The sequence below is a fragment of the Tachypleus tridentatus genome, chromosome 7 (genome assembly GCF_004210375.1).
Source record: "Tachypleus tridentatus isolate NWPU-2018 chromosome 7, ASM421037v1, whole genome shotgun sequence".
Taxonomy (NCBI): Eukaryota; Metazoa; Arthropoda; class Merostomata; order Xiphosura; family Limulidae; genus Tachypleus; species Tachypleus tridentatus.
This window is the reverse complement of record NC_134831.1, coordinates 136,066,740-136,094,571: the sequence shown is the minus strand read 5'-3', so window position 1 is coordinate 136,094,571 and position 27,832 is coordinate 136,066,740. Positions and strand designations below refer to the sequence as shown.

General features: G+C 35.1%; 2 protein-coding genes across 3 annotated transcripts in view; one reads left to right on the top strand and one right to left on the bottom strand.

The window, feature by feature from the left end:
* Positions 1 to 11,080, bottom strand: part of LOC143256670 (zinc finger protein ZIC 1-like) — a 32,355-nt gene extending 21,275 nt beyond the window's left edge. Inside the window, exon 1 of the mRNA XM_076514176.1 lies at positions 9,926 to 11,080. Within this exon, the coding sequence (XP_076370291.1) occupies positions 9,926 to 10,808 (883 nt within the window). The 5' untranslated portion in view covers positions 10,809 to 11,080. The remainder of the gene's footprint in view (positions 1 to 9,925) is intronic.
* Positions 1 to 27,832, top strand: part of LOC143256672 (uncharacterized) — a 108,159-nt gene that overhangs the window by 22,483 nt on the left and 57,844 nt on the right. Inside the window, exon 1 of one of the 2 annotated variants that reach the window (XM_076514180.1) lies at positions 13,140 to 13,546. The exons of the other annotated variant lie outside the window; for it this stretch is intronic. The gene's annotated coding sequence lies outside the window, so the exon portion shown is untranslated. Of the gene's footprint in view, positions 1 to 13,139; positions 13,547 to 27,832 lie in introns of those variants that run through there. 2 annotated transcript variants of the gene reach the window in all.

Sequence of the window (27,832 nt, the reverse complement as noted above, 5' to 3'; positions counted from 1 at the left end):
AGATTATTTCATTTTCAAAACCTTCTGCCCCACCTCACTAGTTCAGAAATGATTCTGAAGGTTATAACACCAAACCCACGTTTTGAGCTTCGATAACATGCGTCAGAAAAGTACCGATAGCCCCTTGTCTAGCTTTGCGCTTCACAACAAACGAACTTTCACGAAATTAATTGACACACAAATATGAATAAGGTACTTCATATGGAAGATCTATACTGTCTTTTGCTATATATCATTGTATGTAATTACATTCACTTCACGAATTACTTTCCGATCACTTGTTTAACAGCCACTCAGCATTAAACTTTTAAATTATTCACTTTCAGCTTGCAGGTTAACGAAAACCACGTAGTAATTATTAGAGTTTCGTAACTGCCATAGAGCCAGATTTATATGTTTATTTTTAGCCTATAAGTATTACAATATTTCCCAATCTAACATTTGCATATGATGTTCGGCCAGGTGTAATTTTACGAAGGCTATCCACTAACTCGTATCCGTAAATGCCTTGTTGACTCGTTCAAATACGTTGTAGAATGTTGCAGTGACAGAGAGCTTATTATGGCAAACTAAACCTTGATCTGTTACCGTAATTATAGTTTGAAATTAAAGACGTAAATACACTTGAACTATAGCAGAAAACAAAACAGAAGCAAATATTCAGCCATTTTGTCAACCAAACAGTCCAGTTTAACTTTGCAGATGGAATCCTTTCGATATAAGTTGGCCTTAATTAATGTAAAATACTTCATTCAGGTCGTGAAAGGTGTAACATAGGTTTCGTAAAACTCTATTGCCGAAAATTAGCAATTAAAGAGGTAGGTAACGTGTTTGCGCGCGTGGGAAACTTTGTAAACTTCATCAAACCGTTGAAATAATTTGGAGGATGGATCTGCTATTCGTATGCTAAAGTTCAGTGTGTTAATTTCTTCATTGGTATATAAACACTTAGAGTACTGCTATCATATCATCCTGTTGATTTTAATACTTGTCTCTGATACCCAGGTTTAGAAAGTGTCGCGATATCTGATATTTCTTACTAGATAATTCGATTGGTTTGCCATTTTTGAATAAAAATTCGACTCCAAAGTATTTTCTACTAGAATTGTTTGTATGGTAGCACGTGTTGTGGTATAGGTTTAACCTCGCACTCATTGAGATGCTCCTCACGGACTCCAGGTTCGTTCGAAATACTACGTACCTAACCTCTTACGTGACATTCTAGGCAGGTCACTTAACTGTTTTAATTGCTTTAAGTATACAGTACTGATTTTACATTTTATAAAATTTGTGCTTTCGAATAGAAAATACCACAACCAAAGAAATATTTCGTAGGGAAGCAAAATATATCCTTCCTTTAGAAAATTAAATGAGATCATAGTTTTTGATGTTTCTGTGTTGTTATGTAATATCAGTAAATATGTCTAAATGTGTTACAAAGTACAAAAAAACTTTCACTTTATTAAGAAGTGTTTATATATATATATATCTTAATTGTTCTAGAAATAAACCTCAGGATAATGATATTAAAGTACTTACTGTATATCTCATGAAACCCGTATTACAATAAGGTATTAAAGTACTTACAGAAGATCCCATCAAACCCCTGATACCGAAGGATATTAAAACACTTTCAGCAGATTTTATGAAACCAGTAATACAAAAGGATATTGAAGCAATTACATTAGATCACATCAAACCTACAATAATTACATTAGATCACATCAAACCTATAATACAGTAGATTATTTCTTTGAGAACTGATGTGAAGAGGAAGGCTACTTACCAAATGACATCATTAGTTATAATAACTTCTGAGTCATGTAAGCTGAAATAACTTTTAGTACATCATAAACAATAACACTTTACATGTGACTTATACTCTCGCTATATCATACTGTAATGGAACTGTTGCTTATGTAATGCTGGAAAATCTTTATTACGCGATTTGTGAAACCCAACTTCACGAAAGTTTTATTCTGTGTGCATATAGATTTGCAATAGGGGTCACGATTTTCCTGTTTCGCCTCCGTTTACCGTCAAGGAGAACTTTATTTTATTTTTTACCATTCTTATGGTGCAGATACGACGTCGTGAAAAAGTCACGTGCTGATCTAATACACTGGTTATTGGGTGGTATGTATAAAACAGCTCAAGTAAGTGTAAAACCACAATTTTAGCTTTACCAGCGTACACCTGAATATTTCAGGTACGTTCTTCCATACAGAGAAGTAGACAGAAACAACATATCTATAGTAATAATAAGACATTTTGTGTAATATAGAGCCTGCCAACAGTAGCTTTAAAAAACAAACAAGCATGGTGTGACACCCACTCGTAGCCCAAACAGCATCGAGTTATTAGTCGAAACGTAGGATAACAAAATAGCACGTATTAATTAGTAAGCTTAGGTGATCTTACAGCCAACTAACAATTATAAAAATATATATCCAATCGCTACAGCCTTACAGCACAAGTGTACGATAATTTACGCATGAATTAACATTATTGAACAGAAACTAAATTGTATATGTCAGCAGAAAGTGTATCAGCTGATATAATCGAAAGGTATAAAAAACATTTTAAACGGAACACAAAGAAACAGTAATTACTACGAACTACATGTTTATTCAAAGTGAGAAAAAAGCAGCTAGTATTATGTTGAAAAAAACAACCATATATGCTTTGAATTCAAGAAGAAATATTTTTAGACTGTAAATTTCAAACATATTCGGAGACGAAGAATGAATAATCAGAGTTAAGATGGCTTCGTAAATAAGATTATTTTATTACCAAACATTTATTACGAAGTATAGCTTCTGGCTGTGTGATGGTTTGGTAGATTTTTTTATTACTAATTCCCATGTGTATAAGGCGCATCTCTAAAACCATACAATTACAGTGATATGCAAGTTTACACCTGTCCGATTTCTGTGTTTACGTGCCATATTAATGTCTTTGAAAGAAAAATTAATCACTCAAAATGCACCTGGTGTGAGCTACAAACAAGAAAGGAAACACTCCGGTCATCTCAAATAATAACAAATACTTTTAACCAAAGCGAAGAAAATGTTTGTAAGTATAGTTATTTTAAATTACTGTTTAATTTAACTGTTAGTTAAATGAAGTCGGAGAAAGGGGTCCTGTAGGTTTCATTATAATTGGTCATTCGGTTGACAACAGTTTGATTTTTACAAAATTGTACGATAAAAAAATAAAAAATCGGGGATTTTGAAGCAGAGTATGGAATGAGGCCGCCACCTCTGCTTCACGATAAACAAATAATTTCAGCTACATATTTACAAACAAAGCTAATGCATGATACGGATAGTGAGGGAGCTGTGCTTGCCAATTTGGTTATATTTCGAAGTTTCCCTTTCCTAGATGTCTTGCCAACCAATCTCATGGGTGACATCTACACGGATTTGGGGTTTGAGTCCCTTCTCTTAGACGAATTGCCTACCAGGGCTATCGAGCTCCAGCTCCAAGGGTTATGAATTCAGACACTCCCTTTTCCTAGATAAGATGTCTGAAAAGGCTGTCGCGGACTGCCTACCCTTCTGCCCAGAGCAGCTGATGTTAAGGCGCCTCCATCAGCTTTAAGGCCAGTGTTTGGATGTTTTCAGAAAAAAGTCCTTACTTTTGAATGGATGGACTAGAAGAAAGGCAACTAATTAATAGCAACCGCCGCCAACTCTTGTCTGATCGAATAATAGGATTTGATTATCATTCTTATAGCGTACTCATGGCTCCAAGATGCGGAGAGCGCTTTTGCGACAACTGGTAGCAAGCTATGAATTATCAGATTTAGAGTCTGGGCACGCTAACCACATAACCACCATTAGCCCCAAAATAATAGGAAAAACAGTTATTTACTATACTTGCCCTTAACACCACTGTATAAAATAAATGGCACAACAACTATTTGAAATCGAAAAATAAACGTGTTTTTTTTATTTTTTTACTTCCGTATAAATATTTTAAGAACAGGATGAAGGCTAATCCACGTTTTAAAAACATAAAATTATATGTAAATATAATTATGTGTTCTTGCACTAAAAACTTGCATTATCTGATAAACTGAATAGCAGATACTAATAGTTTTAAGAAATCTTATTGATAGTTTTACAGTCTACAGCATAATTTAACTACAAAATAAGCTCAAATCTTGATAACTTAACTTCGCCTCCCTTCAGTGGTGCACTGCTAAATTAGGGACTGTCAGCACAGATATCCCTCGTGTAGCTTTGCGCGAAATACTAAAACAAGCAAACCATCTACTGGTTGATCACCGTACGACGAAATACTTGTATTAAAATTTATGAGGCGAAGCTGCTTGTTGTTAAGCACAAAGTTACACGAGGGCTATCTGTTCTAACAGACCCTAATGTAGCAGTGTAAGATAAGAGGAAAGGCATCTCTTGAGCTTTTCTTTTACCAACGAATAGTGAGATTGACTGTCACATTACAGTGATAAATATGCAGCATAAGATCTAACTACAAGTGTATAAGTAAACAGTTGCAGGCCCACACGGCTGGACATATTGAAAGGAAATTTAACTGTTCTCAGCAAAAGAGGTTTTATCCTTGCAAATATTCTAAACACACGTGTGCAGATAATTACGTATAAACAGCTGTAGACGTATGACAGAGCTTATTTAATTGACTCTAAACTACTGTAGACGTATGACATGCCTGAAAGAGTATGCATATGTAGTGCGACTGGGATTCGAACCCGCGATCCTCAGATTCCGAGTCGAGCGCCCTAACCACCTGCCCATTCCGGGACCTAGTAAATTTGTTGATAACTGTAACAATGCAACTCGTTGAGTATATCGCCAAAAAATACCGAATGAACAATTATATATAATAAAACATTAGGATATATGCTTCCGTGACTTCCGGTTTTATTACTTCAACGTTCACTCTTCAGAATCTTAATTTTACTGCGAATTTATAACATAAACATTCTAATGCAATTTTCAACTAAACATGAATGAATTAAATGCATATATTCTCCGGACATAAAAATGTTTCTCGAAAAAAAATTATTACATTTTTTAACCACCAGTTTAAATAGACAGAGAGGGGAGAGCAGAAGTCGCTGTAAAGTCCGTTTAATGTGTGAAACCATAGAAACTAAGATTTACAAAATGAACGATAGAATAAGTAAAAGGTGTTGAATTACGAAAGATAACGGAATAAGTTACATTTCTATAATAATAAAAGAAAGTGTAATTAGAATAAGATTTCAATTAATTTTAGTGTTTGTACATTTGGAAAATATATATGTATTTAAATCAGTTTATTTACGTTTAGTTCAAGTACAGTATTTAATTTTTTTATATAAATTCTCAGTAAAATTATATTATGAAGAGTGACCTTTTAAGCCACTAAATCGGTTGAAGAAATTCGTAAAGAGAGAATATGGGGTAGAGTATAATATCCTAATGTTTTCCACACGTGAGATTTATTTGTGTTTGGTTTTATATATGTGTGTGTGTCATTCGTACCTACTTACACAAAGTTAAAAGTTCAATGTAAGAACGTACTTCTTTTCTTTAAGCCCTGTCATACGTCTTCAGCTGTATAGACAAAACTCGATAAGTACTGTAAAAGTCTACTGCAGTTTAGAGTCAATTAGATAAGCTTTGTCATACGTCTACAGTAGTTTAGAGTCAATTAGATAAGCTCTGTCATACGTCTACAGTAGTTTAGAGTCAATTAGATAAGCTCTGTCATACGTCTAGAGTAGTTTAGAGTCAATTAGATAAGCTCTGTCATACGTCTAGAGTAGTTTAGAGTCAATTAGATAAGCTCTGTCATACGTCTACAGTAGTTTAGAGTCAATTAAATAAGCTCTGTCATACGTCTACAGTAGTTTAGAGTCAATTAGATAAGCTCTGTCATACGTCTACAGTAGTTTAGAGTCAATTAGATAAGCTCTGTCATACGTCTAAAGTAGTTTAGAGTCAATTAGATAAGCTCTGTCATACGTCTACTGCAGTTTAGAGTCAATTAGATAAGCTTTGTCATACGTCTACAGTAGTTTAGAGTCAATTAGATAAGCTCTGTCATACGTCTACAGTAGTTTAGAGTCAATTAGATAAGCTCTGTCATACGTCTAGAGTAGTTTAGAGTCAATTAGATAAGCTTTGTCATACGTCTAGAGTAGTTTAGAGTCAATTAGATAAGCTCTGTCATACGTCTACAGTAGTTTAGAGTCAATTAGATAAGCTCTGTCATACGTCTACAGTAGTTTAGAGTCAATTAGATAAGCTCTGTCATACGTCTAAAGTAGTTTAGAGTCAATTAGATAAGCTCTGTCATACGTCTACAGTAGTTTAGAGTCAATTAGATAAGCTCTGTCATACGTCTACAGTAGTTTAGAGTCAATTAGATAAGCTCTGTCATACGTCTACAGTAGTTTAGAGTCAATTAGATAAGCTCTGTCATACGTCTACAGTAGTTTAGAGTCAATTAGATAAGCTCTGTCATACGTCTACAGTAGTTTAGAGTCAATTAGATAAGCTCTGTCATACGTCTACAGTAGTTTAGAGTCAATTAGATAAGCTCTGTCATACGTCTACAGTAGTTTAGAGTCAATTAGATAAGCTTTGTCATACGTCTAGAGTAGTTTAGAGTCAATTAGATAAGCTTTGTCATACGTCTACAGTAGTTTAGAGTCAATTAGATAAGCTCTGTCATACGTCTACAGTAGTTTAGAGTCAATTAGATAAGCTCTGTCATACGTCTACAGTAGTTTAGAGTCAATTAGATAAGCTCTGTCATACGTCTAAAGTAGTTTAGAGTCAATTAGATAAGCTCTGTCATACGTCTACTGCAGTTTAGAGTCAATTAGATAAGCTTTGTCATACGTCTACAGTAGTTTAGAGTCAATTAGATAAGCTCTGTCATACGTCTACAGTAGTTTAGAGTCAATTAGATAAGCTCTGTCATACGTCTAGAGTAGTTTAGAGTCAATTAGATAAGCTTTGTCATACGTCTAGAGTAGTTTAGAGTCAATTAGATAAGCTCTGTCATACGTCTACAGTAGTTTAGAGTCAATTAGATAAGCTCTGTCATACGTCTACAGTAGTTTAGAGTCAATTAGATAAGCTCTGTCATACGTCTAAAGTAGTTTAGAGTCAATTAGATAAGCTCTGTCATACGTCTAAAGTAGTTTAGAGTCAATTAGATAAGCTCTGTCATACGTCTACAGTAGTTTAGAGTCAATTAGATAAGCTCTGTCATACGTCTACAGTAGTTTAGAGTCAATTAGATAAGCTCTGTCATACGTCTACAGTAGTTTAGAGTCAATTAGATAAGCTTTGTCATACGTCTACAGTAGTTTAGAGTCAATTAGATAAGCTCTGTCATACGTCTACAGTAGTTTAGAGTCAATTAGATAAGCTCTGTCATACGTCTACAGTAGTTTAGAGTCAATTAGATAAGCTCTGTCATACGTCTAAAGTAGTTTAGAGTCAATTAGATAAGCTCTGTCATACGTCTAAAGTAGTTTAGAGTCAATTAGATAAGCTCTGTCATACGTCTACAGTAGTTTAGAGTCAATTAGATAAGCTCTGTCATACGTCTACAGTAGTTTAGAGTCAATTAGATAAGCTCTGTCATACGTCTACAGTAGTTTAGAGTCAATTAGATAAGCTCTGTCATACGTCTACAGTAGTTTAGAGTCAATTAGATAAGCTCTGTCATACGTCTACAGTAGTTTAGAGTCAATTAGATAAGCTCTGTCATACGTCTACAGTAGTTTAGAGTCAATTAGATAAGCTCTGTCATACGTCTAAAGTAGTTTAGAGTCAATTAGATAAGCTCTGTCATACGTCTAAAGTAGTTTAGAGTCAATTAGATAAGCTCTGTCATACGTCTACAGTAGTTTAGAGTCAATTAGATAAGCTCTGTCATACGTCTACAGTAGTTTAGAGTCAATTAGATAAGCTCTGTCATACGTCTACAGTAGTTTAGAGTCAATTAGATAAGCTCTGTCATACGTCTAAAGTAGTTTAGAGTCAATTAAATAAGCTCTGTCATACGTCTACAGCTGTTTATACGTAATTATCTGCACACGTGTGTTTAGAATATTTGCAAGGATAAAACCTCTTTTGCTGAGAACAGTTAAATTTCCTTTCAATATGTCCAGCCGTGTGGGCCTGCAACTGTTTACTTATACACTTGTAGTTAGATCTTATGCTGCATATTTATCACTGTAAATCCATACATTCCCTGTTGTTGTTAAACGGATACAATCTCAATGGCTTCTAACGGTCCATTACAATTGCCCATCTCCAATATTCTTCTATCCGTCAGAGTTGCGCCATACTTGATCTCTCAACTCCGCCTCCCCGTGTTTACACCTTCGCTTCACGGAGAACAGGGAACTCACATGACTAGTACGGCCAGCAACCATTACAAACGAAGTTATACACTGTTTATATGTGCGGATAAAGACTCAAAGGTAACGTTGCCACTATACATATATGACGTAAAGTGCGAAGGTACTTGCTTGAGGAACAAGTAGTGAATTAAAAAGGCACCCATAAAATTCCGAAACGTATTGTTATTGTGTTAGTTTGTGTGAATTTCGTGTAAACCTACTCGAGAGATATCTAGGCTAGTCGTCCCGGTGTAGAAGCAATGCACTAGAAGGATCGCAACTAATCAGCTACTCTTCACCAATGAATAGTGGGATTGACTGTAATATCATAACGCCACCATGAATAGTTTAGTGTTCTTATCGCTAGGCCATAGCATATGGACTAATATTTAATGTTTTTATAGTAAATAAATAATCACTCAGAGAATATACACGTATAAAGTAGTTTTATAAGATCTAAAAGGAAAAAAAAAGTTACAACATCCACTTCATATTTATTTAGACACTTAGATATTTTATATCCTTATACGTAGCTGTCAGATTACCCTCACACACGCATAAGAATCAGTATATTAAAAGTGATTTCATTCAGTGATGTTGTTCAGTTATTTATCAACGTCAACTAACAGCTGCCTTTAACCCTAGAATTACTGTTGTAGTTGATACAAATCCTGTCAGTATTTTAACCACATTTTCTAAGCTATTTATGCAATATATTGTTTATGTTTTCTTGACTTTGTTGGCTACACCATCCCGAATAACAATCGAGTCACAAAACATGCAAACAAAAATGCAACCAGTATGACAACCAGTCCTTTTGATTACTGATGGTTGTTATTTTTTCTAATGTATTTCACATAAGAAATGACTGTTTGGGGTTTAGGCCAGTTTTTCAGAGTAAGTGTTATAAAAGGTAAAATCATAAAGTTATGCGTTATGATGCAATATCAGGATCTCGCTGGTCAGATCAACAAGCCAGTAAACTGCAGATTAAATTATATACATAGAACATAGGTAATCTGAGGATTAAATTATAAACATAGAACACGGTGATCTGAGGATTAAATTATAGACATAGAACACGGGTGATCTGAGGATTAAATTATAGACATAGAACTCGAATGATCTGAGGATTATGTTATAGACATAGAACACGGGTGGTATGAAGATTGAATTATAGGACATAATATACGGGTGAACATGGAGCAGCTTTCTGAGACAGATAATAGTTCCCACTTACGGCCCCCAGAATTCAACAGTTAGACTGAGGGCTTACACTACTAAAAACCAGGTTTCGATACTCGTGACGGGCAAGCACAGATAGATCACTGTGTGGCTTTGTACTTACAAACAAACACATCCTACCTATGCTCTGCCTATGTGCAGTTTGATGACTCAGTTTTAAGATATTTTCATCACAGTCAATAATTAAGGGACGTGTGTTGAACTAAAATCAGTTTTATTACAATTTAATAGCAAATCAAAGACGAAAAACTATATATTTAACTATATTTGGATTTCGTGGCTTACCCGTGTGAGTTCTTTTGTGAATCTTGAGGTTTTCACCCCTGGCAAATACCTTCCCGCAGCCACTGAAAGGACAGGGAAAAGGCTTTTCCCCCGTATGGACCCGTATGTGGTTGATCAACTTGTACTTGGCTTTAAACGGCCGCGACTCGCGGGCACAATCCTGCCAGAAACATGTATGGTTAGAATATTCAGCGCTGCCAACGTGTTCTACCGTGATGTGAGACACTATATCGTGCATGGAATTAAACGTTTTGTTGCAAGGTTTTTTAGGAGTTTGTTGTTTATGGTCTATCCATAGACACGTCATTTCCTGCTTTATTGACTGTCGCATGTACCTAAAGAAACTTCCTGCGCCGTGAGGAACCATGTTCATGGCACCATAGGTATCGGTCAGTTGATCAGTCCTTGAACTGGTAATTTGGTTAAATGTGTCTGGGTGTCCGTAAATATCCACTCTGGGCAACGATAACCTGACCTGGCCGTTAATGTGTCCACTGTGGGGAGATGTAGAGTACTCCAAACCAGGAAAGAGCACATGCGTCGAGGAAGGATCTCCCGTGTGGTGAGACCCGTGGAGATTCGCTGAGGAGGATACGAACATCCCATGGTGCTCGGGCCTGTTGCTACTGAGTCTGTCGTGTGCAGCTAAAGTACTTGCCAAAGTCGGCATATGGTCTCTTCGGAGAAAAAAATCTCGTGCAGCGTAACCGCTGACGTGCCCATGGTGATGAGAATGGGTGAGAGGTCCAGCGTAACCGTTAACCTGAGTTGGAAATTGATGGTTTCCTTGCATGTGGGCTCTTGTCGATTCGCATGTCATAGAGTGCGGTGGGCTCAACTTAAGGGCACTCGCGTGGGCTGGGTCCATGAAGGGGTTTAACATTTTTGAGCTGTGGATTTCACTAAAAGATTGTAGCTACTTCATTTATAATCTATTTGTGCTCAAGGTCCAAGTGAAATAGAGGCGCGCGCGCGTGTGTGTGCCAGTTACGTTTACTAGGCGCAATACGGATTTCGGAATGTGAAACCATGTTTCATAATCGTATTACTAGATCTCGGCTGTCATGTTCTTAGTTCTGGTGCTCTGAATAAACGCCTCGGCTTTTGAAGCACACGACAAGTCCTCGTGATTTGTTCACCTCTCAAACGGGCAGTTGATTCTCTACTAAGAGCAAAATAGGTGGAAGGGGGAGTTTTTCTTGAGACTAATTGGCTAATAGAGAACTTGTGGGCAGAACTTGAGTGACGTGGAAAAATCAATAGCCTAACCCTAAATCATCCTTAGATTTTCAGCTAGGCGTGGCTGAAGTTGTTAATGGTCAGATAACATTGTAGTTGAGTTGCCCTTCAGCCAAGCTGGAAGGCGCTGTTATATTAACTACTGATTCTACTCGATGTTCCTGTCAAACTCTTTGAGTATTTCTCTAACAGAAGCATTTAGTTCTAAGATAAACAACTCATTTGATAGCATATCATTAAACTAGTATTTTGTTTAGATTCCAAAACTCCAGACTGTAACCTCTTTAGGTATTGGTATCTTCCGTTATTTATTGTTTTATTTATCTTTATTTAGTCTATGCTAATGAAAATTAAACAGTATTTACAAAAGTTTTAATATTAAATGGAGGAGATTCTCAGCTTCTTACTGTTATGGCTTAATATTTGTGTCAATCACAAACTTAAAGTAAATGAAAGCTTTCTTCATGCATTTGTGTCTGTTTTGAATGTGTTCTTAAGCCTTATTGTAAATATATTTCTGTAAGACGATCCGACTGTTTTGAAAGCATAATTTTGAATATTTTAGACAAATCGCTTTCATTGTTGCTGATGTCCATTAACGTAGTAAATAAAACCATTTTACAAGTAGAAAGACAGTTTTATCTTAACTTGTTTTGATTTTAAAAAATAATTGTATTAAACGAGTTTCTAAAGTAATCGTTTTTTCAGCTAGTCGTTGGGTGTTTTCATCTTGGTTATCAAGTATAGATGAGACTTTAACAAAACATTTTATTTGTATCTGAAATAGTTATTTTTACTGGAACGTGTATTTTTGACTTAAACTACGTAGGTTAATCAGCGTCTACGGGTAGCTCAGAAGCAAGTTTCAGCGCTTTTAACGCTAAAATTTAGGATTCAATCTTTGCCGTGGACAAAGCTTTAATAGCCCATTGCATAGCGTATTGCACTAAAACACACACAGACTTTTCCGCTACTGTTGACATGCATAAGGGTTATCAGATTTCAGGAGGAATAACTTGCTGTGCATCCAAACCAAAGATCAAACTGCATTCAAAACCATCACGTACTAATAACACTGTCACCCCTCAGTGCTAAGTTTGACGTCTGTTTCACAGTGATATACACTTGACAAGAGCTACATATTAGTGTACGTTGTTTGTTAAGATCGATGACGTTGTTTTTCTTTGTTTGAAATTAAGCACAAAGATACACAATGGGCTATTTGTGCTTTGCCTACTACGGGTATCGAAACCCGGTTTATAGTTGTAAGTCCGCAGACATCCAGCTTTATCACTGAGTGGCTCATCGATGTTAACCTACAAAATTAGTTTACGAAGTGTACGTACCAGTATTTTTTGACGTAGTGCATTCGAAAAACATTTGTAAACGAAGTCAACATGTGTTTATGTAACGTGAAGACTGCACATCTTTCCATATCTCTAGTATTCATAAGCAGTTATTAATGTAACACAAAATCTAAGAGTTAGTGCTACGACCATACACGCTGGGCCACCGGATAGCTCTTTGGAATAGTACGTATATCCTATGGTGTTGACCATAACACAATCTTATGCGGCAGTTTTGTTGAGGGTCCTTCTATCAAGTTCAACTAAAAAAAATTGATCGTGAAAGGGTCAGTGATGTGGGAAAGTGGGGAGATGTTGAAATATAACTTGATTTCACGAATCAAGGAGCTCCTAAAACACACAGAAATATTAGATATACAGATATTAAAGTATTGATGCTACTTGAAAACGTAACAAAAGGATTTGGGGTGTGCGGGATGATATCAAGCGTAATACGTGTTAACATATTCTCACCTGTATTTTAACTTGGTACGTGAGTTACACTGCACGTGACTAGACAAACCATCGTACCATCGTCAGCATGAGAACTAGGCCATGTTCCGGTAGGATATCGTGTGTGACGTTAACATTAATGGTTGTGAACGTAACAGACAACAAACAAATTGTGAGAGTTTGTAAGGGAAACAGACAATTTGTCGTCAAATAGGTTGCTTAATGTATCGGTTGTAAATAGAGTAATCGCTAGTTGGCCAGATTGACGAAGTTTACATAATACAGTATTGTTAAATGTAGTTATTAATGAAGGGTTCAGTTCAAAGAATATAGCTTTAGTTTGTATAAAGGCTGTGATAACAGAAGTGTTTAGTGTTTTCCACAACCATATTGTTCATCGCTTAAGTCTAGGTTCGTCGCCATATTTGTTTGCGATAGCTTGACAGCTTAGCACCCAATACTTCGTTCGCGAATGTTAAGACCGTGAGTTGTGTGGAACGTTTATCTCGCAGAATGTTCGCATACGTAACGGCACTGGAACGTGGCCCTGCTTTTGTGATTATTCAGTTTTAGGAAGGAAAAAGTAAGTACCAGTACCATAACAAATGTCCTGTATATAGTCAGGCGTTAATATTATCACTGTACACTATCTTACATCCACAACAAGCACCATCTTGTTCCTAATACAGTTACAGCAAGCAAATACCGTGTTTTGTTCTCTATATATCCTCAACAATCACAGTGTTGCGTTCTTTATATATAAACATCAAGCATTAACCCGAGACTTGTTTTTTATGATAAAAAATCGTGTCTTGTACTTTATTTATCCACAGAAAACACTAGCCTTGTTCTTTATTAAGCTGCAACAAACCATGTTTTGTTCGTTACATACCCACCTATAGGATACACACTGTCTTGTTCTTTGTAATTACACAGCAAATAATGTGTCTTGTTTTTATACAGCTGCAATAAACACTACCTTGTTCGTTATACATCTGAGTCTCGTTCTTTGTACTTATGTACAGTATGTCTTGTTATTTATACTAAAAAAAGAAAAAAGCTACAACCAACACTGCCTTTTTCGTTATACGTTTACAGGAATCACACTGTCTCGTTCTTTGTACTTACACAGCCAATAATGTTCATTATAAAAAAAGCTACAACCAACACTATCTTTGTCGTTATACATCTACAGGAAATACCATGTATCGTTCTTTGTACTTACACAGCAAACTGTATGTCTTCTTGTTTATACAGCTAAAGCACACACTTTGTCCTGCCATTTAAACATTTCTATATGGTAGTACAAGTTGTTTCCTCAGCTGACAGTAAAGCGCTGTTGTGTATATCCTGAAGTTACCACTAACTCTTGTTATTTATGCTTAAATTGTTTCCTTAAAAATCTTCAGATAAAGCTACTGTCAAATGTTCTTCTTCAAATATTCTGATTTGATATATTGGCTAGATTATCCTTTAAGTACGCCTATAAATATCTATTGACAATTTCTCTTCTGGATTATCCACTAAGTAAGCTTTATGTTGTGTCCTTTAATTATTGTCATTTAATTAAAATAACAACAGCATTGTGACTGACCTGAATGTGTGTATATCATCAGCTGAAGTGTTCACACGTCATTGCACATTCTTTAAATTGACATAAATCTATATCTTTTTTGACTTTTTGGTATTATGTTTGATGTGATGACCAAATTACAAATATACGCATGGTGTATTATGTTATTACACCAAACTGTTATTGGTGACAAACTTGTACAACTCTGTACACCTACCTAAGTTTCCAAAGGATTATAAGTTGTTACAACGCTGTACATTCGCATAGCTTTCCTATGGAAATAGGTACTGAAATAACATCACACAGTTAATTTATATGAATTTGTAGGAACTTTACCTTGAATGTCGTTAACTTTAGTTGCTATGGTGAAGCCTTCTTTTTCCCATTCTGCTCTTTTGTTATTTTATTCATGGGCGGTTCAGCAGCGGTAAGTTTCTGGGCTTATAATGTCAAAAATGGGGCTTCGATACAATTTTGTGTAGCTTGTGCTTTGCAACAGATAATGAACATGAAGTTTTGTTATTTAATATTGACTATTCAAAGTTACACAGTAATTGTTCGACTGTCTCGCTATATGTTGTTCAGTTATTACTTTCCCTTCTCTTCTCTCACGTTTGAAAATATTCCACTTTCTTATGTGCTAAAACTGGTACGTTCCAGTAAGAAGGATTCTGTGTGATTTTCACCATGATGTAAGTAGCTGTACAAAAGTTGCTAAAATGGTGTACTAGTAAATACTGACACCACAATATACATCTTAAATATCCCCCCCTTTCGGTCTTTAGTATAAATGTTTATTTATTTTTCGCTAACTTAAGATTTTTTGTAAGAAATCTCCCAAGGAATTTTAATTTTAATTCACGTTCATAAATTCATCATTTCAGTTACTTCCTTTAAAAAAGTCCCTTTTCCCAAGGGTGAGAAGATTACTTTAGTTTCTGTTGAAACACAAACCATCAAGGTAGTTTAGTTGTAGTTTGCAAAGACGTTTTCCACGAAATGGGAATAGTTGATTAAGTAAGAATGGAAGTTTGCATTATGCCATTATATATGTCAGTTACAGTGAAAAATTATATCACTAAATTCAGAATAAAAAAGAAGAAATACACAGAAAATAGGTATTTAGTATAGTATATAATATACAAAAATGCTCATAATACTTTAAATGTGAAAATAAACGTTTAACAAGCAAGAAATTGTTGATCACATTAAAAATTTTGGTCTTCTGTTGATATGGCATAAACAGCTAATTGCACCGGCTTGCAATGGTTTTATTGTCTCGGACTTTTGTTCAACAGTAATTCCAGTACGCTCAATCCGAAAATGATATCCATATTTCTCCATCACGTACAGTTTTTTCACAAAACGTATGGTGTAATTTTTCATAAGTGAATCCTTTTCATTAAAATTGGGTCACTTTTTGCCATGCTTAAAATGTTGGCAACCACAGGCTATAGATTTCTCTAGACCCATCGCGACGCGAGGGTCTTATTGATCGTTTTAGAATCCGCGAGAAACACACTGCTAGTATATAAACGATTAACAAGCTGCATGGTGAGTCATTTCAAGATAGTAGTTGTATGTACGTACACTTTGACATTATTATTATTTTTTTAATATAATGTTTTCGTCGTTATTACAGCTAGAAGCTGTATAAGTGAGCCAAACATATTCTGGTAAATTTGTTGTAAATTGATCTAAGCAATTTTTTTTCGATTTGTTAAATATCTTAATGTGATGAGAAAAATAATATTATTTTCAAAATATGCATAACTGAATTATGGAAAATTCGTTATTAAAACCAAAACAACTTTTATGAAGTTTAAATTGGTAGGCCTGTGTTATCAATAGATATTTGTAACAGCTCAAAAATTACATTTGTAGCAATTAAAAAATAAAAAGGTTTTGCGAATACTGTACATATAAACATCGATTGTTAGTGACTATACTATAAATATCTACCATCAACGTTTTCTCAGGATTATTTGCTAAATAAGCCTATACTGGAATAGCTCTACTTAAACCTATTATATCTGTTGTGAAATGTCAGTGTATATTCTGGATCATCTTTCGAGTAAGCCTATAAATATCTATTTCTAATATCTATCTTGGATTACTTTTTCGTGAACATGTAAGTATCTATTGCTAATATCATTGTTGGGTTACTTTTTCGTGAACCTTTAAGTATCTATTGCTAATATCATTGTTGGGTTACTTTTTCGTGAACCTTTAAGTATCTATTGCTAATATCATTGTTGGGTTACCTTTTCAGGAACCTTTAAGTATCCATTGCTAATACCATTGTTGGGTTATTTTTTCGTGAACCTTTAAGTATCTATTGCTAATATCATTGTTGGGTTACTTTTTCATGAACCTTTAAGTATCTATTGCTAATATCATTGTTGGATTACTTTTTCATGAACCTGTAAGTATCTATTGCTAATATCATTGTTAGATTACTTTTTCATGAACCTGTAAGTATCTATTGCTAATATCATTGTTGGATTACTTTTTCATGAACCTGTAAGTATCTATTGTCAATACGTTTTTTCTTTGAGTACACCATCATTGTAGACACCCAAACATTGATGAAATAACATTTTTTCCACAATCTTTTGTTTTCTTTCCTCACGTTTATAGAAACGTTTATTTAAATATTTTTAATTTTATAACGAACACTGATTTCATATTTAAAATTCTTTATTATATAACGCAAACTCTACATGTCATATTTTATATGAATCTTACTAAACATTTCCAGGTGAACTTAAGAGTCAGAGGATTGCTTAGATAGATTTGTAGCACACAAATGTACACACACAGAGCTAGATATTTAAAGGTAAGATTTTGGAGGTAATAAGTTTCTATTGCAATATCTTGTTATTAAGTTTTTGTTTCTACTGTCAGGTCTTTAGTAAGAAACTTTCATTGAAAATTAATAGAAACTGACATTGGTGCGTGTATGTGACTCTCGTGACAGTGTTGTTGTTATGGGAAAAAATATATAGAATAAGACAAAAAATAGGCTTAGAAAATCACGTGCATTATGTGTTAGATGAAGAGGGTACGAAGAAATACGCAAGTAAAACAAGATAAGCTCTCGAGAAAATAGATCTATGTTAGATAGAGAAGCCATGTTAAAATACGTAGGTAAAATGAGCTGATCCGAGTGTTAAATAACAAGGGACTCAATGGTGAGTAAAGACGCAAACTTACTTTCTGCCTAGGGCGTTAGTTAAACTATCATTGGTCCTAAAGACAAGATAATCTATCAGAAAATCACTCTATTTATATGTTATGTCAAAAGGCCGTGGAAAAGTAGAAAGATAATCGTAACAGGTCATGGATAAATGCACAGGTAAGACAAGATAAACTCTCACAACATTACATACATTACAACAAGATTTAAAAAGTAATAGATAACTGTACAAGTAAGACAAGATAAACTCTCACAATATTACTTACATTACAACAAGATTTAAAAAGTAATGGATAAATGTACAAGTAAGACAAGATACACTCTCACAATATTACTTACAGTAAGATTTAAAAATAATGGATAAATGTACTAGTAAGACAAGATAAACTCTAACAATATTACTTACATTACAGCAAGATTTAAAAAAGTAATGGATAAACATAGAGTAAACTTCGTTTACGGTAACACGTAAGCCACAAGCAATGAAGGAAAAAAACACGATTTTTGTAAATTGGATTTAACTATCCATATTAATAAGAAATTGACAAGAGTGTAAAGTCTAAGGCGATTATTTAGTAACTGACACACTACCCCTGGTGTAATTTGTAAGAATTACTCTACATTACACTTTGTATCGTGATTTTATTCATAATGAATTTATTATTTTATGAAATTATCATTTTGTTGTAGAGAAAAACAAATGAAATCGTGAAAATACATTCAATAGCATTACAACACAACCTTCCTTTCATATGTTATTATATTATAAGTTTTAACTAATAAATGGTTTCAATATTTCCACGTTTCGTTATTAAAAAGTGTTCATAGCTAATCTCTATTCACCTCTGTTTTAGAAGGTTTATTTGAATAAAGTTTGAAAATAATCAACATGTATGCGATAGTCCTGAAAACGTACTTTCAAACATTTGCGACAGAAGTTGTCGATCTTTTATCAAGCCGGCGAGTTGCTTTGTTTTTTATCGTGTATACATTCTTGGGATGAAGTCTATCGCAGAATGACACAATTTTCAGACACTCTCCGGGAAAGAAATAAGCCAGAATTTGTGGCTCGCCGTAGGAGAAGACGGTAAAAGACCGCGTGACTACTGAACTTACCACCGGTTGAGCGCCGAATGCCACTCAGAATGAGCGTCGACTGAGTTGCTTGTTAAAAGCGAGACTCTTCTAACGTAGCGTGTCTTCTCTTGGAATTAACATGTGCTATTTCTACTAAGTAGAAAATGTTAGCTTCTGTTGGGGATTACATATTATTCTATGCACAAGCTAATATCATTGATAAAGTGTTATTTTATCATATAAGCCATGAAAAAAATGAAAAAAGTTCTTTAATTTCTTTTACGCTTTTCGTGATCCACACATGCTGCGAACAAGCAAGAGAAAAAGACTTTGTAACAGAAATCAGTGTTACCTTCAAGGAATTGATGGGTTTCATGATATTCTATATATCAAATTTTGTTTCACTTTATAGGCTAATAACATTATTTTATTCGTTTAGTACCTGTTTGTGAAAACAGGGTAATATGTGATAGTTAATTTGAAATCGCTTCTCATAGATAACTAACTAACTACTTTCAAGACGTACAGTTAACATCCGTTTCGAACTCAGCTCTCGCTTCATTCTCGGTAGCTCAGATGCACGTTTGATGGCTTATAACACTACAAATCAGGTACCGATACCAGCGGTGGTTACAGCACAAAGAGCTTCTTGTGTGCTTAACAAAAAACGAATACTTGTACTATAAAGTAGGTTTGTTTAAAAACTAACTCGAAAGGTTTATGAAGAAAATGTGATATCATAATGTTCCTTTGAAAGGACTTTTCTTGTATTTGTAACGTGAATTCACAAAACTTCAGATGGCTGAGTTACTAAATGTGTAGCTAAGATCATGCGAATCGTTTTTTTTTGTTTCCTCTTTAATGTTCTGGTGTATTTACCTCTGAAAAACCATAGGTTCAAAACTTGAATAGCTCCATGGACGTACCGGTGTTTTGATGTTGATTCTTTAGTTCAAAACTTGAATATAGGTTCTAACAGGACCCGCCACTTTGATGTTGATTCTTTGGTTCAAAACTTGAATATCAGCTCAACAGGAACCATCATTTTCATGCTTCTTCTTTGGTTCAAAAGGTGAATAGATTTTGACAAGACTCATCACTCTGTTCCAGCTTTTGTATATAGTTTAAAACTTGAATATATTTTGGCATGAGCTACCATGAGCTAAGTAACTCAAAGGTAATCACTTAACACTGCCAAAAGTGAAATGCGAACGAAAAGAAAAATATTTAGAAGAAAACGTTTTCTTATCTACGTAATAGGTGTAATTATGATTGTAAAAGTACATCACGTGGTTAGACTAAATTTGAAAAAAATGTTGATAAGATCTAGTTCATCCCTCGAAGCACGTGTGTACTGAACATTTATTACGTGCGTAACTAGCACTATAGTGTGATAGTGTGTGGGGCATTTTCCAAAACAAATTTGGAAATTTTCCTTCTATAAAAAGAATATAAGTGATTTATACGATTTGGTTTGGTTTGTTTTGAATTTTGCGCAAACCTACACGGGGGCTATCTGCGCTAGCTATCTCTAATTTAGCAGTGTAAGACTAGAGGGAAGGCAGCTAGTCATCACCACCCACCGCCAACTTTTGGGCTGCTCTTTTACCAAAGAATATTGGGATTGACCGTAACATTATAACGCCCCTACGGCTGAAAGAGCGAGCATGTTTGGTGTGACGCGGGAGTTATAGGAAACTCAACTCTTTATTTTAAAAAAAACATCAAAGATAGTAGACCTCTTAGACATTTTAAAATTTTGGGGTTAGAGCCATCTTTCCCTGACTAAGCCCCCATATTTATACCTTCTACGTACGAGTAACATAATAGATTATTATATGAATGATATTTATAAACGTGTCTCCTGTAACTTTTAAATTGATATCTAACATGTAACTTATTATTCGCTTTAAATCTTTAACTTTTAATGTATACGTGAGAAGATGCTAGAACGGAATGTATCAGGAAGGCTTTATTTTTCTTAAAATTATTATATAAAACATTAGAAGCTAAAAGTGTCAGCTTTTGTGAATATTTTCAATGACTTGTAAAGAACACTTATAAAAAATTAAAATTACCACTTTGGTGAGCGAAATAGTAAATGACACTTATTTTGTGTCCGATGGGTAATGTTAAAAATGAGGATTCAGTACTCGCGGTAGGTACAGCCATCTGTATAGGTTTGCTCCGAAAAATATTTATATGTATGTTTGGTTCCTATTTTTTAAAAAATTATTATATAATTTTGATATAATACGCAATTCGAAGCTGTTTGACCCGACATGACCAGGTGGTTAGGGCGCTCCACACGCAGTATGAGAGTCGCGGGCTCGAATACCCATTCTACCAAACATGTTCGCCCTTTATGGGGGTGTTATAATGTTACGATCATACTATTCGCTGATAAAAGAGTATCCCAAGTGTTTATGATGGGTGGTGATGACTAGTTGCCTTCCCTCTAGTCTTTCACTGTTACATTAGGGACGGCTGGTGCAGGTAGTCCTTGTGTAGCTTTTCGCGAAATTTAAAAAGAAACAAAAAAATATGTTGAGCTTTGTATAAATGAGAAAGAAGTCAGATGCCCCTGAACCTCCTAGGTCTTCAACAACCAAATCCCCACGAAGAGAGAGAAAGCTTTGTATGGAAGTACAAAATATTTTTGTGTCTTTTGAAACTGTGACATATATTTCACTTTTTAACACCGCAACAGTGTTTAAGACAAATCATAAACTATAATTATTTTTTATTTTAATTATTCATCTCGAGATATCTTAACTAGCTCAAGTTACTTTTATTAATTGCTCGCTTTAAAAAACGAATCAACAAGAAAAATTCGTATACTCGTTTTTCCCTTAAAATGAAACATTTTATTAATTTACCTTTTAAATTATGACCTAAAGAATCTGTTTCTTTTTACATAATTAGCTATACAGTAAACATCAAGTTTGCGCTACCTGTTTAGTCATTTGTTGCGTTATTTCTCACGAGGCTGGTATAAATTTCGGTATTTTTAGTGCTATCTGTGCAACGCTGTTCTTGATTTTGAACCACTAAAGTTCTCTTGAAAACTAAATCATATTGAGCCAGTATCTCCTTTATAATTAGGGACCCTCTAGTGACACAGTGGTATGCCTGTGGACTTGTACTTCTAGAAGCCGGGTTTCGATACCCGATGATCAGAGAGAGGGAAGTCATCCAGTCAGCGGCACCTTACCATTCACGCTAAGGAATCGGTTGTCACTCTTATAACGCACCCACAGCTTGCAGTGCGAGGAATATTTTGGGGTAAAGCATGTTTCTGAACTACGCTTGATATTTAGGACAAAAACTGAAACCATTTGCATTTTTTTTTTTATTTATTATCTCAGATCGGTTATTATATTATATTAAAATGGGTGTTCTTTGTATTATATAATACTATATAGGTTATACGAAGGTAGAGGCTACCAATATATCCAACTTTACACTTGCAAATGCTCAAAACTTCTCTGTTATTTTATTATGAGTTCCAAACAATTTCATCATAGTTTGATAGTAACTTATCGTTTAGTTGCATCAAATATTCTCAAGCTTTTTCAGAACATACAGGCAGTAAGAGCCCCATCTATTTTCAGTTACCTATAGCACCAATATCAGTTTTACTAAGTAATTTTTAACACTGTACTGACTGAGTAAAATCACGTACATTCTAAACATTTTGCAATACATATTAATGAGACTGACTACGAAGAAAGAAATACTCTAAATATGCAAAACCGGACACTTCGATAAAGCGCTTATCGATTAAAAGAAAAGAAACATAACCCTTTGAGCAGGAGATGAAAACACTTAAAGGTTTCTTTGTCTTTACTGGTAAAACAACAAGTCAACTACAAGCTTCAAGAGGTAAGAGTTGGAGTATGTTTTTACGAGGTCCGGCATGGCCAAGTGGTTAAGGCACTCGACTCGTAATCTAAGGGTCGCGGGTTCGAATCCCCGTCACACCAAATATGCTCACCCTCTCAGCCTTGGATGCGTTATAATGTGACGATCAATCCCACTATTCGTTGGTAAAAGACTAGCTAGAGACTAAAAGAGTTAGAGGTGGGTAGTAATGACTAGCTGCCTTACTTACATTGCTAAACTAGGGACGGCTAGTGCGGATAGCTCTCGTGTAGCTTTGTGCGAAATTAAAAAAAAAGGCTTTTTATGTGAATTATTCTATAAGAAATATGACAGAAGGATTTTAAGGAGTGTAATAATCGTATAGTAGACAGAAGTAGTAATTGTATAGTAGTCAGAAGTGGTGAGAAGTACTAATCTATACTTATCAGGATCCTTCAACCTTACTTACTTAAACACATTTTAAATAAAAAAACAACAACAATTTATTATAACAGCGACACCTCTTGGATTGCGTTGAAGGATGATTAAGTGAGAAAAATAATTTTTCATCAGGCAGTGTGTTTAGAAGATCAAAATAAGATGAATAAAATAGGGTATTATCGAGAGAAAAAAATCTTTAACACCCCAGGATGTCTTCGAAACTGTCGTGGTCCCTCTGTTCCAGTAGTTTTTGCTTTACTTACTAAGCCAAAGAGAAATTCAATAATTACGCTAGATGTGAGTTGAGGAGAAACAGTGGTAGTTTTCTTTCCAGACTACTAAAGGCTATGCGCGGCTCCAAAATAAAGGTTTAAATTAGCTTTCGTGTTATCTAAAGTGCACACAGAAGTCGGCATGTCTCTTTTTCTCTCAGTATTTGTGAACAACCACAGAGATACGCGTGAACTTACACACCTGTCCCTTGACGTCACAGTATTTCCAAATCTCGCGTATATTTATTTATAGGTAAAAACGTATAAATGCGAAGAAAATTACAAAACTTTGTGCCACATAGTGATATTTCTATCTTGCCAAAGTTAAAAATAAACGATATTCGTTGTCCTTAAAAATACGATTGAGTTCATGGTCACGTCAGTTGTTACAAGTTTCAATACCTTCGTTATTAGTTCAAATGCTCTAAGTACGTTTTATATCAACTATTATTTTACCTATGCTATCACGGTTAACGCATGATATATTCAGATCTTATTACCTATGTGTTATATACACATATGGTGCTCCTTAACTACGGATTTGGTCAACGTTAGATAATAGTGATTTTAAAAAAAAATTACGTGGTTAGAAAATTCAGCTTGTTAAAAGAGACACCTGGTTTGTTTTGAATTTTCGCACAAAGCTACTCGAGGACTATCTGTGCTAGCCGTCCCTAATTTTGCGGTGTAAGACTAGAGGGAAGGCAGCTAGTCATCACCACCCACCGCCAACTCTTGGGCTACTCTTTTTACCAACGAAAAGTGGGATTGACCGTCACATTATAACGCCCCCACGGCTGGGAGGGCGGGCATGTTTAGCGTGAGTCAGATGCGAACCCGCGACCCTCAGATTACGAGCGCATTCCTTAACGCGCTCGGCCATGCCGGACCGAGACACCTGGTCATATTAAATTTAAAATAATATATGCTTTGACAACATTTGTTGATTTTAGTTCGGAAAACGTGATAATTAATAACATCACTGATTGTCATATAACATCACATGTTTAATGTAGCAGTTATAATAATATCACCTTGTCAGTCATCGAAGTATGCGTTTATTTATCACCCAGGATTATTTTTGTGTTTTTACGGATATACAAAATTAGCTGCAACATTAATGGAACACTTTAACAGTGTTCAAACACGAGCTGTAATTTTATGCGACAAGTTTATCAACGATCAAACATATGTCGTAACATTACAGAAGTAATTCAAACGTTTGCAAAAATTACGTATGATGTAGGCATGGCAATGCCAAATAGTACAGAAACTAGATACAGGTGAGTACACAAAACCATATAGAAAACACTTACATAAGTAGCCAATAAGTACTGGGTCAAGTCAGTTATACAAGCTAATGGTTATTAGCCGCTGTAAGACTGTATAACACCATTCACTTTCGATATTTTTATTCAACCTGATGTATAATGTTATAGACATGTAATATTCATTTGTTACTGGATGGTAATTTCTGTTTCATGCTGTACTTAAGCTTTCGGCCTGGCATGGATAGATGGTTAAGGTACTCGACTCATAATCCGAGGGTCGCGCTTTCAAGTCCCCGTCACACCAAACATGCTTGCTCTTTCAGCCGTTGGGGCGTTATAATGTGACGGTCAATCCCACTATTCGTTGGTAAAAGAGTAGCCCAAACGTTGGCGGTGGGTGGTGATGACTAGCTGCCTTTCCTCTAGTCTTACTTATACTGCTAAATTAGGGACGGCTAGTGCAGATAGCCCTCGTGTAGTTTTGCGCGAAATTCAAAACAAACCAAAACTTAAGCGTTTTAAAGGAAATACAGATTCCTGTAAGAAAGGTAACTTGAAGGCGTAATAATAGCATCTCTTACACTAGAGTCATGAGTTTGTTTAGCTTCTGATAATCGCTACCGTGTAACTATATTTAGACGTAAGTGGTAAATAATGTGGCTGATTACGCGATAGAGATTAATTAAAATATTATAGAATAAATGTCACCAGTGAATTTACTAGAAACATGTATATTACAACTCTATCAAGGTATTAAGTACTGGAATTATTGTAAAAGGGCTCTGAAAAAATTAAGGTTTCTTTTAATGACGTTGACTGAATATGTTAAAACTCGTAACAGTTGTTGTTGTTCCTGAACAAATTTGGAAATTACAAGTCTTCCTGCTGACGGTGTTTTCAACCTTGTCCGTAACATGTTTGCTGGCGTTGGAAGGATGAGCTGCACTAATTACAGGCTTTGATAGTTTGTATTCGGTAATAAAGACGTTTAGGCGTTTTAAAGTATTTATTAGTCATTAGCTTTCGCCAAACGCAATGTAAGTTTAAAATACAACTTGGATGTGTTGTAAAGAACCTTCGTTTCGTAAGAAATTATATACATTCACAGTTTAAATAGCTCTTTAATGATAAGAAGTAGGTAGTCTAAACAAATTACCAGCGTATTGTACTATGATTGAACGAGGTTTTCCTCTGTGTCATTTTAGCCATTCTGCTTCTGATTTTTACAATAGGTTTTTCTTATTCTGCTTTATGTCTGCCTTGCGAGCTCTAGAGTCTATTTAGAAGACTTCTGTTTCAAAATGTGAAGAAACAAAATTACAAACAGATCTACAAATCTGTAACATTATACAAAATCCTTACAGCAGGCTTGCTTCTTTATGATTTCTTTCTGACAATTTTTTTGTCTTGAAGTGCCGTATTTTGAAAGCCCACAGAATTTTTTGTATAGTTTTTAATGAATTTGATGCTATGAATTTCTAGAGCTTGGTTTTAGGTAGGCCATTTCAATCTATAATTCATTTTGTAAGTTTATAGGTTTCTTTTAGAGTTAAGATACTCAATGAGCCATCTGAAGTATGTTCAGCGTGGGAAATCGAACGTCTGGTTTTAACGTTGTAAGTCCGTAAATTAATCGCTGACCCATCGTGGTACAGTTCACCTACTGTCCAAACCTAAGTCGTTTGCAACGAAGAATTCCAAAAAGGTAGTAGTTACTTTCGTTGATTTCAGAATCAACATATATAAAGCGTTTGAAATGTATTACACTTTTTCTTTTCTTATTTTAGGAGCTTCGGACTTTTTAGCTTATTTATAGTTTAACAGCCATAAACCTTTAAAATGAATTGTTTTTTTCAGTTCAGCAATCAGTACCGCGATGAATCTGTTCTGTAATGATAACTAATTGACATCACAATCACATCACCGGCGTGGCTAGGTGGTTAAGGCGTTCGACTCGTAATCTGAGGGTCGCGGGTTCGAATCGCCGTCGTACCAAATATGCTCGCCCTTTCAGTTGTGGGGGCGTTATAATGTGACGGTGAATCCCACTATTCATTGGTAAAAGAGTAGCCCAAGAGTTGGTGGGGTGTTGTGATGGCCAGCTGCCTTTCCTCTAGTCTTACATTGATAAACTACAAAGGGCTAGCGCAGATAGCCCTTGTGTAGCTTTGCACAAAATTCAAAAACAGACAGACAGGCCAAATGTAGATAATAACTATCTTGCCACCTGTCGTAATGAAATAAAACATGTCCTTAAATCGTAAACTTCATTATGAGTCGTGGATAGAACGCTGCGTTCACAATGAGAAATATAAAAGTTCCAACGTTACTTTCAATTCTTTGTTCGGACGTTCTTCTAGAATGTTCTACTGGCTTAATGTTTGTTTTGGCATGTGGTATTTTGAACAGAAGCATCACCTTATGCGATACATAGATTAAATGGTTCAGTATAAAGACACCACGTTTTAGACGTAACCATATCTTAATTCAAAACTAATTATTGCAAGGAAAACAACCACCAGGGGCACCGGACATTTACATAGTCACTCTTGACTGAATAGTAGGATTGGTTATCACGTGTTAAAACGCTCCACAGCCTAAAATTGTGGCACGTGTTCAGCTAAATATTGCACCTTGAACCTTGGCCTTTTGATTAAAGGATCTGCATTCTAATTCCTAGTGCCCAGTTCTCCACATTAGCAATACTAGCAACACTTTTTGAAGTTCCTAAAAGTAGCACGTATTGAGCTAAGTATTACGGTTCGTACCTTGAACGTTCAATTAAATGATCGCATTATAACCGTTAGGTTAGGCCTGCAAGTTTTATTAGTAGATGCGTGATTAACCGCATAAACTGACCATACGCAGTTTCATACTTGGTAGATGAACATATGACCCAGAGCGATTTTAGTTTTTGGAGTTCAAGGATTCGTCTCTCTCTCGCTCTCCCTTTTTTTTTTGTTTATTTGTAGAGTTTTTCCTTTTCAAGAAGTTTTCTATTAATGTTAAAAAAGTGAATCAAAGTTAGCTAGTGTGAATTTAAAAGAAATTAATTATTGTTACTGATTTATAAAATAAATTTAAATATTGTGCCCCAAAGTTTGCATAAGAGCCATATTTTTCGTAAACCCTTTATTTTGTAAAGAAATAGTTTTGTTTTGTTTAAATTGCA